Below are 14,973 nucleotides of genomic sequence, written 5' to 3'. Positions count from 1 at the left end.
AGGGAAGTAGATCCTTGGAAAATAGGTGACAGGTTTAGATAAAGGATCTGGATCTGCGCAGGCTGGGAGGGCCGAAGGGCCTGTTCCTGTGCTGTAATTTTCTTTGTTCTTTGTGTGGGAGCGGATGGAGGCGGCATCATGTAAAGACACAAGTTTGGGAGCACTGATATCGGCACCTCTTCCGTTCTTGCCGGCCCAATACTCCACAAATCCGCTGGTGGTGTCGGCTCTGACAATCTGGGGGCAGTGGAGGAGATATAGAGAGTGGAGGGAGCATCGGCTTGGACCCCGATTTACAATAATCATCGGTTTGTACCGGGTAGGGTGGATGGTGGGTTCCGGAGATGGCAAAGAGCAGGAATTAGGAGGATGGGGGACCTATTTATAGACGGGAGCTTCCCCAGCTTGAAAGCCTTGGAGGATAAATTTTAATTGCCAGCAGGGAATGGTTTTAGGTATTTGCAGGTGCGAGACTTCCTGAGAAAGCAGGATCCGGCCTTTCCGCCGCTGCCGACACGGGGGATACAGGACAGAGTAGTCTCCAGTACCTGGGTGGGAGAGGGGAAGGTATCGGATATTTACCAGGAGCTTTCGCAGGTGGAGGAAACTCCGGTGGAGGAGCTTAAGGGCAAGTGGGAGGACGAGCTCGGAGGAGAGATAGAGGCGGGTCTGTGGGCGGATGCCCTAAGCAGGATTAATACCTCCTCATTGTGCTCCAGGCTTAGCCTGATACAATTTAAGGTAGTCCACCGGGCACACATGACGGTGGCCCGAATGAGCAAGTTTCTTGGGGTAGAGGACAGGTGGGCGAGGAGCGCGGGAAGCCCAGCAAATCATGTCCACATGTTCTGGGCATGCCCGAAGCTTAGAGGGTTTTGACAGGGTTTCTCTAAGGCCATGTCCACGGTGCTAAAAACACGGGTGGTGCCGAGTCCGAAGGGGGCGATCTTCGGGGTGTCGGAAGAGCCGGGAGTTCAGGGGGCGAAAGAGGCCGACGTTCTGGCCTTTGCCGCCCTGGTAGCCAGGAGACGGATCTTAGCAATGTGGAGGGACTCAAAGTGTCGAGACCTGGGTTAGTGACGTGGCTGGGTTTCTCAGTCTCGAGAAAATAAAGTTCACCTTAAGAGGGTCAATGTTGGGGTTCACTCGGAGGTGGCAGCCGTTCGTCAACTTTCTCGGGGGAAATTAAAATGTCGGCAGATGCAGTATTCCAAAGGGGGGGGGGCCGGATTGTTGTTTCATGATTGGAGTGTGTTAAGATTGTGATGGGGGTAGAAATGTTTATTGTACCATGTTTATGTTGCTGTTATTGTGATTATTATAAAAACTTGCAAATACCCTAATAAAAAAAAAATATATATTTTTTAATTAATAAAATGAACTGCTTAAATTGACAAACCTGGTGACTGTACTTATTGGGTATCAAAGGGCCAAAGAATTCAGGTGTTTTTCCAGGGATTTTTAAAATTTCAATTGCTTTGCGACTCTGGGTCAAGTGGCTCTGGAACTGACCGTGCACTCGTCCAGGGGGTCGTAACACGCACCCGCAAATTTGGAGTTATTACATTCCCTCATCTAAATCATGAATATGCAATGTGGATAGCTGGGGCCCCAGCACTGGTCTCCGCAGAGTCGAGGAATAGAAGTGCACAGATGTGCTGTCCTTCAGGCATTACGCCAAGGCCCGGCCTGATCCCTGCACTGCATGTAAAAGATCTGACAGCAGGGTGGCGCAGTGGTTAGCAGACGCCTCACTGCGCCGAGGGCCCGGGTTCGAACCCGGGTCACTGCCCGTGTGGAGTTGGCATATTCTCCCCGTGTTTGCGTGGGTTTTGCCCCCACAATCCAAAGATGGGCAGGGTTGGTGCATTGGCCACACTAAATTGCCCCTTAGTTGGAAAAAATGAATTGGGTGCTCTAAATTTATTTTGAAGAGCGAGCTCACAACTGGAACAAAATCATGGGAATTCTCCCCTGCACCCCTCAATTAACATCACAGACAAAGCGATTATCTGGGTCTTATCACAGCCTCCCGTTAGCCCATGTCCGTCAATCCTCCCACTCCTGCCATTCATTCAGCCATCCCTGCTCGCAGTCCAGAGGGAGCAAGGGGGGTGCTCAGTGTCCAGTTCTCCACAAACCGCAACTCAGGAAGGACGGATTGGCCCAGAGGGAGTGCGGCACAGATTCAATTGAAGAATGCATAAACCTGACTTTGCTCCCTTGGAGTATGAAAAGATGAAGTGCCGATCTACTGAGAGGCATTTAAAAAGATTAAAATCTGGTTTTAAAAAAAAACTAGACCCACCGACAGGGGGAGGGGGGTCCAGAGCAAGAGGGCTTAAAAGTAAAGCCAGGCCACCCAGGGGCGATGTCAGGAAGCACTTCTTCGCAGGATAGGCAGTGGAAATCTGAACTCTCTCTCCACCAGTCAATGGAGACTGGGGGAGGGAGAGAAGATGAAAGAGATGCGGAATGGGTCAACTGGAACCTTCCAGCTTGTAATGTTTTTTTTTTATTGAGCAAAGGGTTAAGGGACATGGAGTCGAATTGGGCAAACGGAGATGGAGTATGGGTCAGTCACGATAGGATCAAAATGGAGCAAGCTGGAGGGGCTGAATGGCCTTCTGCCGCGATCCCGCACCCAAACCTCCCGGGATCGGTCTACTTCCCCCCCCCCCCCCCCCACACTGACGCGCCGGGGGACGGTTCACCCCCTTGAGACGCAAGCCCCTCGTTAACCACTGGCCGAGCCCTGCGGGGCAACATTAAAGACATGGCAGCGGCAGAAGCAAAACGCAGCGATCACCTACCATGGCAGCCACTGGGAAGAGATAGGGGTGGTTACAACATTTCTTCAGGTCCATCATGATATTCAGCAGAGACACCTGGTTCCCACCACCTTTGGAATTCAGGGCGTCAAAGTTCCTTGTCAGAATAAATTTATAGTATTTTCTGAAAAACAGTAAACAGATTACAGAGTGCATCCGAGGGTGGAGGAGTTGTTGATTAGCAGCGTCGGGACTTGTTAATATTGGCCTGCATTTAGCACATCATCCACATTACGTCTCTCTCTCCTCCCCAAAGTGGGGTGGGGGTTTTTGGGTGAAAGTAGGGGATCAGTAGGTGGTGTGGGAGGGACGTCTCTGGGTGGTGGTGGTGGTGGGGCGGGGTCGGAGGAGCTGAATGAGCTCCACGCTAGCTCAACATTCCCCCCTTCCCCTCCACGAATCGTGTGCTGAAGGTGGAGGGTCCAGACACTCCTCACTGCACTGGGCACAAGAGGCCCCGAACCTTTGGTTACTCACTTTTGCATCGTGCTCAACTCCACGCGGACAATCAGCTCGGTCTTGGAGGGCATGTTTTTGAAGACGTCAGTCTTCAGGCGCCGCAGCATGTGGGGGCCGAGGAGGTCGTGCAGCTTCTTGATCTGGTCCTCCTTCGAGATGTCAGCAAATTCTTCGAGGAAGCCCTCCAGATTACTGAAAGAGAAAGTGAGAGATGGACTTTGGGTGGCCACGGAATCTGACGGGGCGGGAGCCTCTCAAGTTGTTGAGGTTGCTGCACCGCAAACTTAATGTGACCAAAACATCCCAAGGGACAAGTTTCACTCAACGACATTAAGGCCTAAAGAATCATAGAATTTACAGCGCAGAAGGCCATTCGGCCCATCGAGTCTGCACCGGCTCTTGGAAAGAGCACCCTACCCAAGGTCAACACCTCCACCCTATCCCAGTAACCCCACCCAACACTAAGGGCAATTTTGGACACTAAGGGTAATTTATCATGGCCAATCCACCTAACCTGCACATCTTTGGACTGTGGGAGGAAACCGGAGCACCCGGAGGAAACCCACGCAGACACGGGGAGGACGTGCAGACTCCGCACAGACAGTGACCCAAGCCGGAATCGAACCTGGGACCCTGGAGCTGTGAAGCAACAGTGCTAACAACTATGCTACTGTGCTGCCCTAAACCTTAATTGAAGAGTAGTGTGTAAGGAGCGTATAGGATGGAGATGGGCGGAGGGGTTTAGGTAGCTGAAGGCAGTGCTGAGGGAATGCTGCAGGGTCAGAGGGGTTTAGGTAGCTGAAGGCAGTACTGAGGGAATGCTGCAGGGTCAGAGGGGTTTGTCCTACAACTGGTGCGTTGGGGTGAAATTAAAATAACAGGGGATCGAGTTCAGAGTCATGAGGTTTTGCTGCAGCTTTATAAAACCCTGGTTAGACCACACTTGGAATATTGTGTCCAGTTCTGGTCGCCTCATTATAGGAAGAATGTGGATACTTTGGAGAGGGTACAGAGGGGATTTACCAGGATGCTGCCTGGACTGGAGGGCAGGCCTTATGAAGAAAGGTTGAGGGAGCTAGGGCTTTTCTCACTGGAGCGAAGAAGGTGACTTGATAGAGGTGTACAAGGTGGTGAGAGGCATGGTTAGAGTGGATAGCCAGAGACTTTTCCCCAGGGTGGAAATGGCTGTGATGCGGGGAAATAATTTTAAGGTGATTGGAGGAAGGTATAGGGGAGATGTCAGGGTTCTTTACACAGAGAGTGGTGGGTGTGTGAGGAATGCACTGCCAGCGGAGGTTGTGGAGTCAGAGTCATTCGGGACATTTAAGCGACTCTTGGACAGGCACATGGACATCAGTAAATTCAAGGGGTGGAGGTTAGGTTGATCTTAGATTAGGATAAATGGTCAGCACAACATTGTGGGCCGAAGGGCCTGGACTGTGCTGTTCGATGTTCTATGAAATTCCCATGGCGGCAACGAAACAACGGGTTTCCTTCTCCTGGCCAGCGTTACTCCTCAACCGTTAACAAGACACCCGGTAAACTGGGTATTTCTTGCTATGCGATCGGCGGGATCCTGCTGTGTGCCAAAGCCATGCTTCCTACAAAGCAGCCGCCGGTAAACCAAGGGAATCTATTGCGTGGAAGCACTTTGCGAGTCTTTCTAGTTTTCAGAAATGACCGAATTGGAGGGGAGTTGAACAGTCTGCTATTTCCCCCCCGTCGCAGCCGACAGCACCTACAGGGGCTGAGAGTAGGAACTGCAGGGAACAGGCGGGAAGATGTGCTCTCCCCGCCTCTCGGCCTCCGAGCCTCGCGTTGCCTCTCATCCACACTCGGAAGCAATGACAATGTGGGTCGCACTGAATCGAGAGCAACATGCGAGGTAAACGCTCATCGACCCTCTCGAGGGACAAATCACAGCCGAACCATATTTTAAAGGTGATTTTGAACAAGAGGATTCATTCAGATTCTGGAAAGTGCTTTAAAGTTTAATTAAATCTAAATGTTTTTTATTTTTTAAACACCACCCAAGATGCCACGACACACGAGGGACCATGGACAGGATGGATAGGGAGCAGCTGTTCCCCTTAGTCTTAGTCCCTACCGGGGCTGTTTAGCACAGGGCTAAATCGCTGGCTTTGAAAGCAGACCAAGGCAGGCCAGCAGCATGGTTCGATTCCTGTAACAGCCTCCCCGAACAGGTGCCGGAATGTGGCGACTAGGGGCTTTTCACAGTAACTTCATTTGAAGGCTACTTGTGAGAATAAGCGATTTTCATTTTCTAAGACATGAGAGAACACAAGTTCATAGATTATCATAGAATTTACAGTGCAGAAGGAGGCCATTCGCCCCATCGGGTCTGCACCGGCTCTTGGAAAGAGCACCCTACCCAAGGTCAACACCTCCACCCTATCCCCATAACCCAGTAACCCCACCCAACATCGTAGGTTCTTTACGCAAAGAGTAGTGAGGCCGTGGAATGCCCTACCTGCTACAGTAGTGAACTCGCCAACATTGAGGGCATTTAAAAGTTTATTGGATAATCATATGGATGATAATGGCATAGTGTAGGTTAGATGGCTTTTGTTTCGGTGCAACATCGTGGGCCGAAGGGCCTGTACTGCGCTGTATTGTTCTATGTTCTATGACACTCAGGGCAATTTTGGACACCAAGGGCTTATCATGGCCAATCCACCTAACCTGCACATCTTTGGACCGTGGGAGGAAACCGGAGCACCCGGAGGAAACCCACGCACACACGGGGAGAACGTGCAGACTCCGCACAGACAGTGACCCGAGCCGGGAATCGAACCTGGGACCCAGGAGCTGTGAAGCAACTGTGCTAACCACTGTGCTACCGTGCCCTCCCCCCCCCCCCACCCCCCTTCATGGTGAGGGGCAGGAGGTTTCGGGAGGATTTGAGGAAAAACCTTTTACCCAGAGGGTGGCGACGGTCTGGAATGCACTGCCTGGGAGGGTGGGAGAGGCTGGTTGCCTCACATCCTTCTAAAAGTACTTGGCACGTCTGAACATTCAAGGCTATGCTATTTCTGGCGAATAGGATTACTCGGCAGGTCAGGTGTTTGTCAGGTGTCGGTGCAGGCTCGATGGGCCTTTCCAGTGCTGTATCATTTTGTGAATCTGTAAGGGGAGTTCACCCTGGGTGTTTTGCTCGGTGTTTATTGCGCCACAAAAATGGGTCATTGCGAACATTGCGGTTTCCTGGGGATAGCTGGGGGGTGGAGTCGCCGCAATGGTGAAGAGATGAAAGTGGGATCGTGCTCTGTAAATTGGCTGCCACGTTTCCTTCATTGCACAACGGCCGCTCTTCAAAAGCAAAAGACATTTCCGTATTTGTGCAGACGCCCCGAGGTTGCGAAAGGTCTAAAATAGATACAGAGTCCTTGGCCCCCCCTCCCCACCTCTATGGAAACAACACTTACTTGAAACGGTCGGAGGTAAGAAAGTTGAGCAGATGGAAGAGTTCTTCTAGATTGTTCTGTAGTGGTGTCCCCGTCAGCAACAGCTTACAGTCAATCTTGTAACCGTTCAACACCCTGAAAAACTGAAGCAGCAGCAACAGGTCAGGACAGCGGTCAGAGCTTCTGCGTTGCCTCCTTCAGTACAAGCTCCCCCACCAAAAGGTTAGGTGGGGTTACGGGGATAAGACAGGAGAGTGGGCCTGGATGGGTGCTCTTTCAGAGGGTCAGTGCAAACTCGAGGGGCCGAATGGCCTCCTTCTGCGCTGTAGGGATTCTATGATTCAGTCCCTCGAATCAGCCCCTGTTGGGTAGGCCTCCACCTGCTCACTGTGGCAACTCTTATTCTACAAAGGGCATGGGGAGGGCCTCGTGAGGGCTATCACACAGTTCCTCGATGTATTGGGCCAGGAAACCTCCTCGCTGGCATTGTTAGCAATCTTATTTGCCCAATCTACAGGCAGATGACAGATGTTCCTTTGTCACACATGTCTGTAACTTCCTCTTTAACACCATCTCCAATATCACCACGAGTTTAGGGGTCTCTACACAGACCCCACTAATGTGTTGTGTTGTGAGTCTTTGGAATTCCCCACCCCCAGAGGGTTGTGGGTGCTCTGCCGTTGGTCTCGCAAGGGATTATGGGATATGGGGAGTGGGCAGGAAAACGGGAGTTAAAGCCCACAATGGTATAGAATGGCGGAGCAGGCTCAATGGGCCGAATGGTCTACTGCACCAGCTCTTATTGTAGTTCATTTTGGTAAAATCCATAAAATGGAGTTGGTCACTGAGAATTCGTATCTCATTGTGTTTTTACAGGGATCGTAAAGCGTTCCTTCGGGAAGGGAACCTGCTGTCTATACCCAGTCAGTGCCAGTACACGATGCCGGGGTCAGTGCCAGTACACGATGCCGGGGTCAGTGCCAGTACACGATGCCGGGGTCAGTGCCAGTACACGATGCCGGGGTCAGTGCCAGTACACGATGCCGGGGTCAGTGCCAGTACACGATGCCGGGGTCAGTGCCAGTACACGATGCCGGGGTCAGTGCCAGTACACGATGCCGGGGTCAGTGCCAGTACACGATGCCAGGGTCAGTGCCAGTACACGATGCCGGGGTCAGTGCCAGTACACGATGCCGGGGTCAGTGCCAGTACACGATGCCAGGGTCAGTGCCAGTACACGATGCCGGGGTCAGTGCCAGTACACGATGCCGGGGTCAGTGCCAGTACACGATGCCGGGGTCAGTGCCAGTACACGATGCCAGGGTCAGTGCCAGTACACGATGCCGGGGTCACTGCCAGTACACGATGCCGGGGTCAGTGCCAGTACACGATGCCGGGGTCAGTGCCAGTACACGATGCCGGGGTCAGTGCCAGTACACGATGCCGGGGTCAGTGCCAGTACACGATGCCGGGGTCAGTGCCAGTACACGATGCCAGGGTCAGTGCCAGTACACGATGCCGGGGTCAGTGCCAGTACACGATGCCGGGGTCAGTGCCAGTACACGATGCCAGGGTCAGTGCCAGTACACGATGCCGGGGTCAGTGCCAGTACACGATGCCGGGGTCAGTGCCAGTACACGATGCCAGGGTCAGTGCCAGTACACGATGCCAGGGTCAGTGCCAGTACACGATGCCGGGGTCAGTGCCAGTACACGATGCCGGGGTCAGTGCCAGTACACGATGCCGGGGTCAGTGCTAGTACTAAATGAACCACCTTGTCAGGGCGACTAGGGCCGGGCAACGTCACCTTTGCCAGCAATGCCCGTAGCCATGAAATGAGGCCAGAACCAACGCCTCAGCTCCTTCATCGAGGAAGAGTGACGGAACAGCAGGAAGAGTGGTCACAAAGTCAGTCACCAGCTTCAAATAAAGCGCGCAAAGCACTGCTCGGAAACGCGAATGGTATGAAAGACGTCAAGTGATAGAACGGGATGAAGGGCCTGCCGCTCAAATCTCACCTTGGACTGGTTGTTCTTCAGCCGGTGCGCTTCATCCACCACGAGACAGGCCCATTTAATGGAGCTCAGAGCTGCGTGGTCGATGGTAATCAGCTCGTAGGAGGTCAACAGGACGTGGAACTTCACCTGCGCCTGACTCTATAAAGAAAACATCAGTTAGGCCAGTTTAACCATCGCTGCACAGGGAGGTACACATCTGGATAAGTTACCCCCTTTGCCTGGTTTTGGTTGCTCCAGGTTACTCTCCAGTGAGTGTGTACGGGGCACGCTGTCCCCCTCAATAACTCACCTTAAACCGCACAGCTCGCTTGCTGACTCTGACTGCACTGTCGTCAAAGCAGAGCTCGTTTTCCCGGATGACAGCCCGGCTGTCTTTGTCCCCAGTGTACGTCACCACGTAGAAATCTGGCGCCCACATCTCAAACTCTCGCTCCCAGTTTATGATCGTGGACAGGGGGGCGCTGACCAGGAAGGGGCCGCTCGTATGTCCCTGAGGAGTCGCAATAACAAAAAAGGAACAATGATTAACGGCACCAGACCGGGGGCGGCTTTAACGTGGCAAACGTCCCGGGGCGCCAGGAGCGGAACCAAACAGAAACTAGCAGAGACGCAAAGACCCGTTGGAAAAGCTGAAAGGGACGGGCGCAGAGTGGGTTAGGGAGGGCATGCAAGAGCTTGGGCCCCAGTCAGCTGGAGGCACAGCCGTCACTGGTGGAGCGATGGCGATCGGGGGATGAGCAAGTGGCCAGGATGAGAGCTGCGCAGAGATCTCAGAGGATTGTGCAGCTGGAGGTGGTTAGCGATATGGAGGAGAGGGGATGCGATTTGAAGACTGCTCTTAAGAATGTTAAATTTCAGGCATCAATGGATCGGGAGCCAATGCAAGTTAGCGAGCACAGGGGGTAACGGGCGAGCTGCAGTTTTGTTTTATAAATTTAGAGTGCCCAATTCATTTTTTCCAATTAAGGGGCAGTTTAGCGTGGCCAATCCACCTACCCTGCACATCTTTGGGTTGTGGGGGTGAAACCCACGCAGACACGGGGAGAATGTGCAAACTCCACACGGACAGTGACCCAGAGCCGGGATCGAACCTGGGACCTCGACGGCGTGAGAAAGCAGTGTTAACCACTCGGCCACCCTGCTGCCCTTGCGAGCAGGACTTGAGGGCAGCAGAGGGTAGCCTAGAGAAGAGGTAGTGATGTGCTGGCAATGTCACCAGACTAGTAATCCAGGGGCCCAGGTGAATTCTCTGAGGACCCGAGTTCAAATGTCCCCACAGCAACTGATTGAATTTTAATTCAACGTTCGTTTAAATTCCGCAATTAAAAGCTAGCCTCCGAAATGGCAAGCATCAAACTATCGTCGATTGTTTTCAAAACCCATCTGGTTCACCTTTAGGGGAGGAAATCTGCCGTCCTTACCCGGTCTGGCCTACAAGTGACTCCAGACCCACAGCGTTGTGGTCGAATCTTGACTGCCCCCCTCCGAAATGGCCAAGCGAGGTGCTCAGTTCACGGGCAATTAGGGATGGGTCAATAAACACTGGCCCAGAGAGCACGCCCACATCCCCATGAAAGGATCTAATGATCGGTTCAACCCCAAACCCCTCCAGCCCCGACCCTTCACCTGCTGCAGAGGCTGCTGACACCGTTAACGTGGACGAGGAGCCCGAGGTGCCTCACAAGGAGCACAGAGGTCGACCTGCAGGTCACGCCCTCTCCCGGATCACTGCAGCCATGAATCTCACACATGGTGATGCCCGCAGCCCGCAGCTCAAACCACCGCTTCAAAACTCTCCGGATACTTGCAAGGCCGCCATTTATTACCGGTCCCTAGCTGCCCTCGGGAATGTGGCGGCAATGGGAGTGGGCCAGGTTACACCATTCGGAAAAAGTCAACCTTGCTGGAACGGGATTGGAGTCACGTACGGGAACCAGGTTGGCGAAGAATAGAGAGTTCTACTGCGTAAAAGGACATGAGTGAAAGCTGGGGTTCTCTCTCCCACCTCCCACAAACACACCACTCACCCCCCCAACCACTCACACCCCCCCCACACACACACACATACCCCCACACCCACACACCCCCACCCCCCCCACACACCCACACACACACCCCACCACACACCCACCCCCCCCACACAAACACACACACCCACCACACCCACACACACCCCCACCACACACACCCCCACCCCCCCCACCACACCCACACACACACCCCACCACACACCCACCCCCCCCACACAAACACACACACCCACCACACCCACACACACCCCCACCACACACCCCCACCACACACACCCCCACCACACACATCCCCACCACACACACATACCCCCACACACCCACACCCCCCCACACACCCACACCCCCCCACACACCCACACCCCCCCACACACCCACACACACACCCCCACCACACACCCCCCACACACACCCCCCCCACACACCCACCCCCCCCCACACACACACATACCCCCACACACCCCCCCCACACCCACCCCCCCCCACCCCCCCACACTCACACCCCCCCCACACACCCACCCCCCACACACACCCACCCCCCCACACACACACACACACCCCCACCACACACACACACCCCCACACACCCCCACCCCACACACCCCCACCCCACACACCCCCACCCCACACACCCCCACCCCACACACCCCCACCCCACACACCCCCACCCCACACACCCCCACCCCACACACCCCCACCACACACCCCCCCACCCCACACACCCCCACCACACACACCCCCCACCACACACCCCCCCACCACACACACCCCCACCACACACACCCCCACCACACACCCCCACCCCCACCACACACACCCCCACCACACACCCCCACCCCCACCACACACACACATACACCCCACCCACCCCCCACCACACACACACTCCCCACCACACCACCCCCCCACCACACCCCCCCACCACCCTCCCCACCACACCCCCCCTCCAAACACCCCCCCACAAACACACCACTCACCCCCCCACACCCCCCCAAACCCCCACCCCACCCCCCCACACACACCCCCACCCCCCACACACCCCCCACCCCCCCACACACCCCCAAACCCCCACACACACACCCATCCCCACACACTCACCCCCCCACAAACACACCACTCACCCCCCCACACCCACCCCCCACACACACACCCCCACCCCCACACACCCACCCCCCGCCCGACAACACACACACACCCACCCCCCGCCCGACACACGCACACACCCACCCCCCGCCCGACACACGCACACACCCACCCCCCGCCCGACACACGCACACACCCAGCCCCCGCCCGACACACGCACACACCCAGCCCCCGCCCGACACACGCACACACCCACCCCCGCCCGACACATGCACACACCCACCCCCCGCCCGACACACCCACCCCCCCACACACACCCCCACACACCCAGCCCCACCCCCACACACACACCCCCCCCACCCCCCACACTCACCCCCCCTACACCCCCCCACCCCCCCACACACACACACACCCCCCCACCACACACACACACCCCCACACCCCACCCCACCCCACACACCCCCACCCCACACACCCCCACCCCACACACCCCCACCCCACACACCCCCACCCCACACACCCCCACCCCACACACCCCCACCCCACACACCCCCACCACACACCCCCCCACCACACACACCCCCCACCACACACACCCCCCACCACACCCCCCCCCCACCACACACCCCCCCACCACACACCCCCCCACCACACACACCCCCACCACACACACCCCCACCACACACACCCCCACCACACACACCCCCACCACACACACCCCCACCACACACACCCCCACCACACACCCCCACCCCCACCACACACACACATACACCCCACCCACCCCCCACCACACACACACTCCCCACCACACCACCCCCCCACCACACACCCCCACCACCCTCCCCACCAAACCCCCCCTCCAAACACCCCCCCACAAACACACCACTCACCCCCCCCACACACCCCCAAACCCCCACCCCACCCCCCCACACACACCCCCACCCCCCACACACCCCCCACCCCCCACACACCCCCAAACCCCCACACACACACCCATCCCCACACACACACCCCCCCACAAACACACCACTCACCCCCCCACACCCACCCCCCACACACACCCCCCCACCCCCACACACCCACCCCCCGCCCGACAACACACACACACCCACCCCCCGCCCGACACACGCACACACCCACCCCCCGCCCGACACACGCGCACACCCACCCCCCGCCCGACACACGCACACACCCAGCCCCCGCCCGACACACGCACACCCAGCCCCCGCCCGACACACGCACACACCCACCCCCGCCCGACACATGCAAACACCCACCCCCTGCCCGACACACCCACCCCCCCACACACACCCCCACACACCCAGCCCCACCCCCACACACACACACCCCCACCCCCCACACACACCCACACTCACCCCCCTACACACACCCACCCCCACACACACACACCCACCCCCCGCCCGACACACACACACACCCACCCCCCACCCGACACACACACACACCCACCCCCCGCCCGACACACACACACCCCGCCCGACACACCCACCCCCCGCCCGACACACACACACACCCACCCACCGCTCGACACACACACACCCCTGCCCGACACACATCCCCACCCCCCGCCAGACACACATACACCCACACCCCCCCACCCCCCCACACACACACCCCCCCCCACACACACCCCCCCCCACAGCCACACCCCCACACTCAACCCCCCTACACACACCCACCCCCACCCCCCACACACACCCACCCCCACCCCCCCCACACACACACCCACCCCCCCACACACACACACACACACCCACCCCCACTCCCCCCACACACACCCCCCACACCCACCCCCCCACACACCCCCCCCACACACACCCACCCCCACCCCCCCCACACCCACCCCCCCACACACACCCACCCCCCCCACACACACCCACCCCCCCCACACACACCCACCCCCCCACCCCACCCCCCCCCCACACACACCCCCCACACACACACACACACACACCCCCCCTTGTGGTCACCTTAACTGCTCACAGTGATCTTTGAGGATTCTGTTGATATTGTCCCTGAATGATTACTCCAGTGCGGCAAGTCAGTGCCTCTGGACGAACATCCCCGTGCTGCTATCCAGCAAAAAGAACATCCCCGTGTCGGATAAAACTTATTCTAAACCACAAACCTCTTTGTACAGGGAGTACAGGAAGACAATGGTCTGGATCGTCTTCCCCAGTCCCATCTCGTCAGCCAGGATGGTGTCGGTGCCCTGCGCCCAGGAGAAGCGCAGCCAGTTCAGCCCCTCCAGCTGGTACATGTGGAGGGTCCCCCCAGTGACCGTGACAAAGTCCGGCTGCACCTCGTACTTGATCGTCGGCTGCAGGAAAAAAAAGGTGCAATAAGGTGAACAACGGGAGGAAAAGGACAGGAGAGCTGGTAAACACACAGCCGTGTCTGCCGCAGTACGCAACGCCAACAGAGAGAAATCAGCCTTTCAGAAATAGTTCACATTTGCACAACGTTCATGTCCCGGTCGACGTCCCGAAGCACTTTCCAACCAGCGAAGTGCTTCTGAAGTGTGACCATTGTCAACACAGGAAGGCAGCAACCAGGTGAAAACTACACACGTTTCCTCTGGCCGGGGCACTGGGAAAGCTCCTCTTGCCGTGCTCCAAAATAGTAGCCGTGGGATCCTATCCGTGCCCCAGTGCGCGGACGGGGCTCTCCGACAGTGCGCCACTCGCCACGCCAGAGCTACCAGTTCTGTTTTTGCGCTCGTGCCTTTGGGAGCGGGGCACCGAACCAACAACGTCTGGTCTCAGGGAGCGGGAGCGACGCTCCCGAATCACAAGCCAGCCCGAGGAGGGTCAGCCAACGAGGAAAGGTTTAGGAAGTCGGATGGGTCCTAGTTGGCGAAGACGAGCTGGTTGGCGTTTAGGAACACGGCAGGCAACATTCCAGGACTCGGGCGGGGAATTTTCCCAATATCCAACCAATACTTACTCCTCAACCAACATCAATTTTTAAAAAAACACAACTCGCCATTCACCCCAGCCCCGCTACATTCACACACACACTGGGCAAGTCGTTAACCGCTTCATCTTCAGCGGTGCTCTCACAGTCACGATTAGGTGATTATTGGGGTTCAGTTTCCCTTCCC

The 14,973-nt window shown here is 56.6% G+C and overlaps 1 protein-coding gene across 1 annotated transcript in view; it reads right to left on the bottom strand.

Annotated features, from left to right (window-relative positions):
* The window catches only part of LOC140404604 (chromodomain-helicase-DNA-binding protein 3-like), a 209,473-nt gene that overhangs the window by 73,777 nt on the left and 120,723 nt on the right, over positions 1 to 14,973 (bottom strand). Inside the window, exons 14-19 of the mRNA XM_072493205.1 lie at positions 13,999 to 14,190; positions 9,023 to 9,223; positions 8,734 to 8,871; positions 6,737 to 6,858; positions 3,309 to 3,482; positions 2,814 to 2,955 (exon numbers count right to left, since the gene is read on the bottom strand). Coding sequence (XP_072349306.1) covers positions 2,814 to 2,955; positions 3,309 to 3,482; positions 6,737 to 6,858; positions 8,734 to 8,871; positions 9,023 to 9,223; positions 13,999 to 14,190 — 969 coding nt within the window. The remainder of the gene's footprint in view (positions 1 to 2,813; positions 2,956 to 3,308; positions 3,483 to 6,736; positions 6,859 to 8,733; positions 8,872 to 9,022; positions 9,224 to 13,998; positions 14,191 to 14,973) is intronic.

Source organism: Scyliorhinus torazame, chromosome 31 (genome assembly GCF_047496885.1).
Source record: "Scyliorhinus torazame isolate Kashiwa2021f chromosome 31, sScyTor2.1, whole genome shotgun sequence".
NCBI lineage: Eukaryota > Metazoa > Chordata > Chondrichthyes > Carcharhiniformes > Scyliorhinidae > Scyliorhinus > Scyliorhinus torazame.
This window is presented reverse-complemented; position numbering and strand designations above follow the sequence as displayed.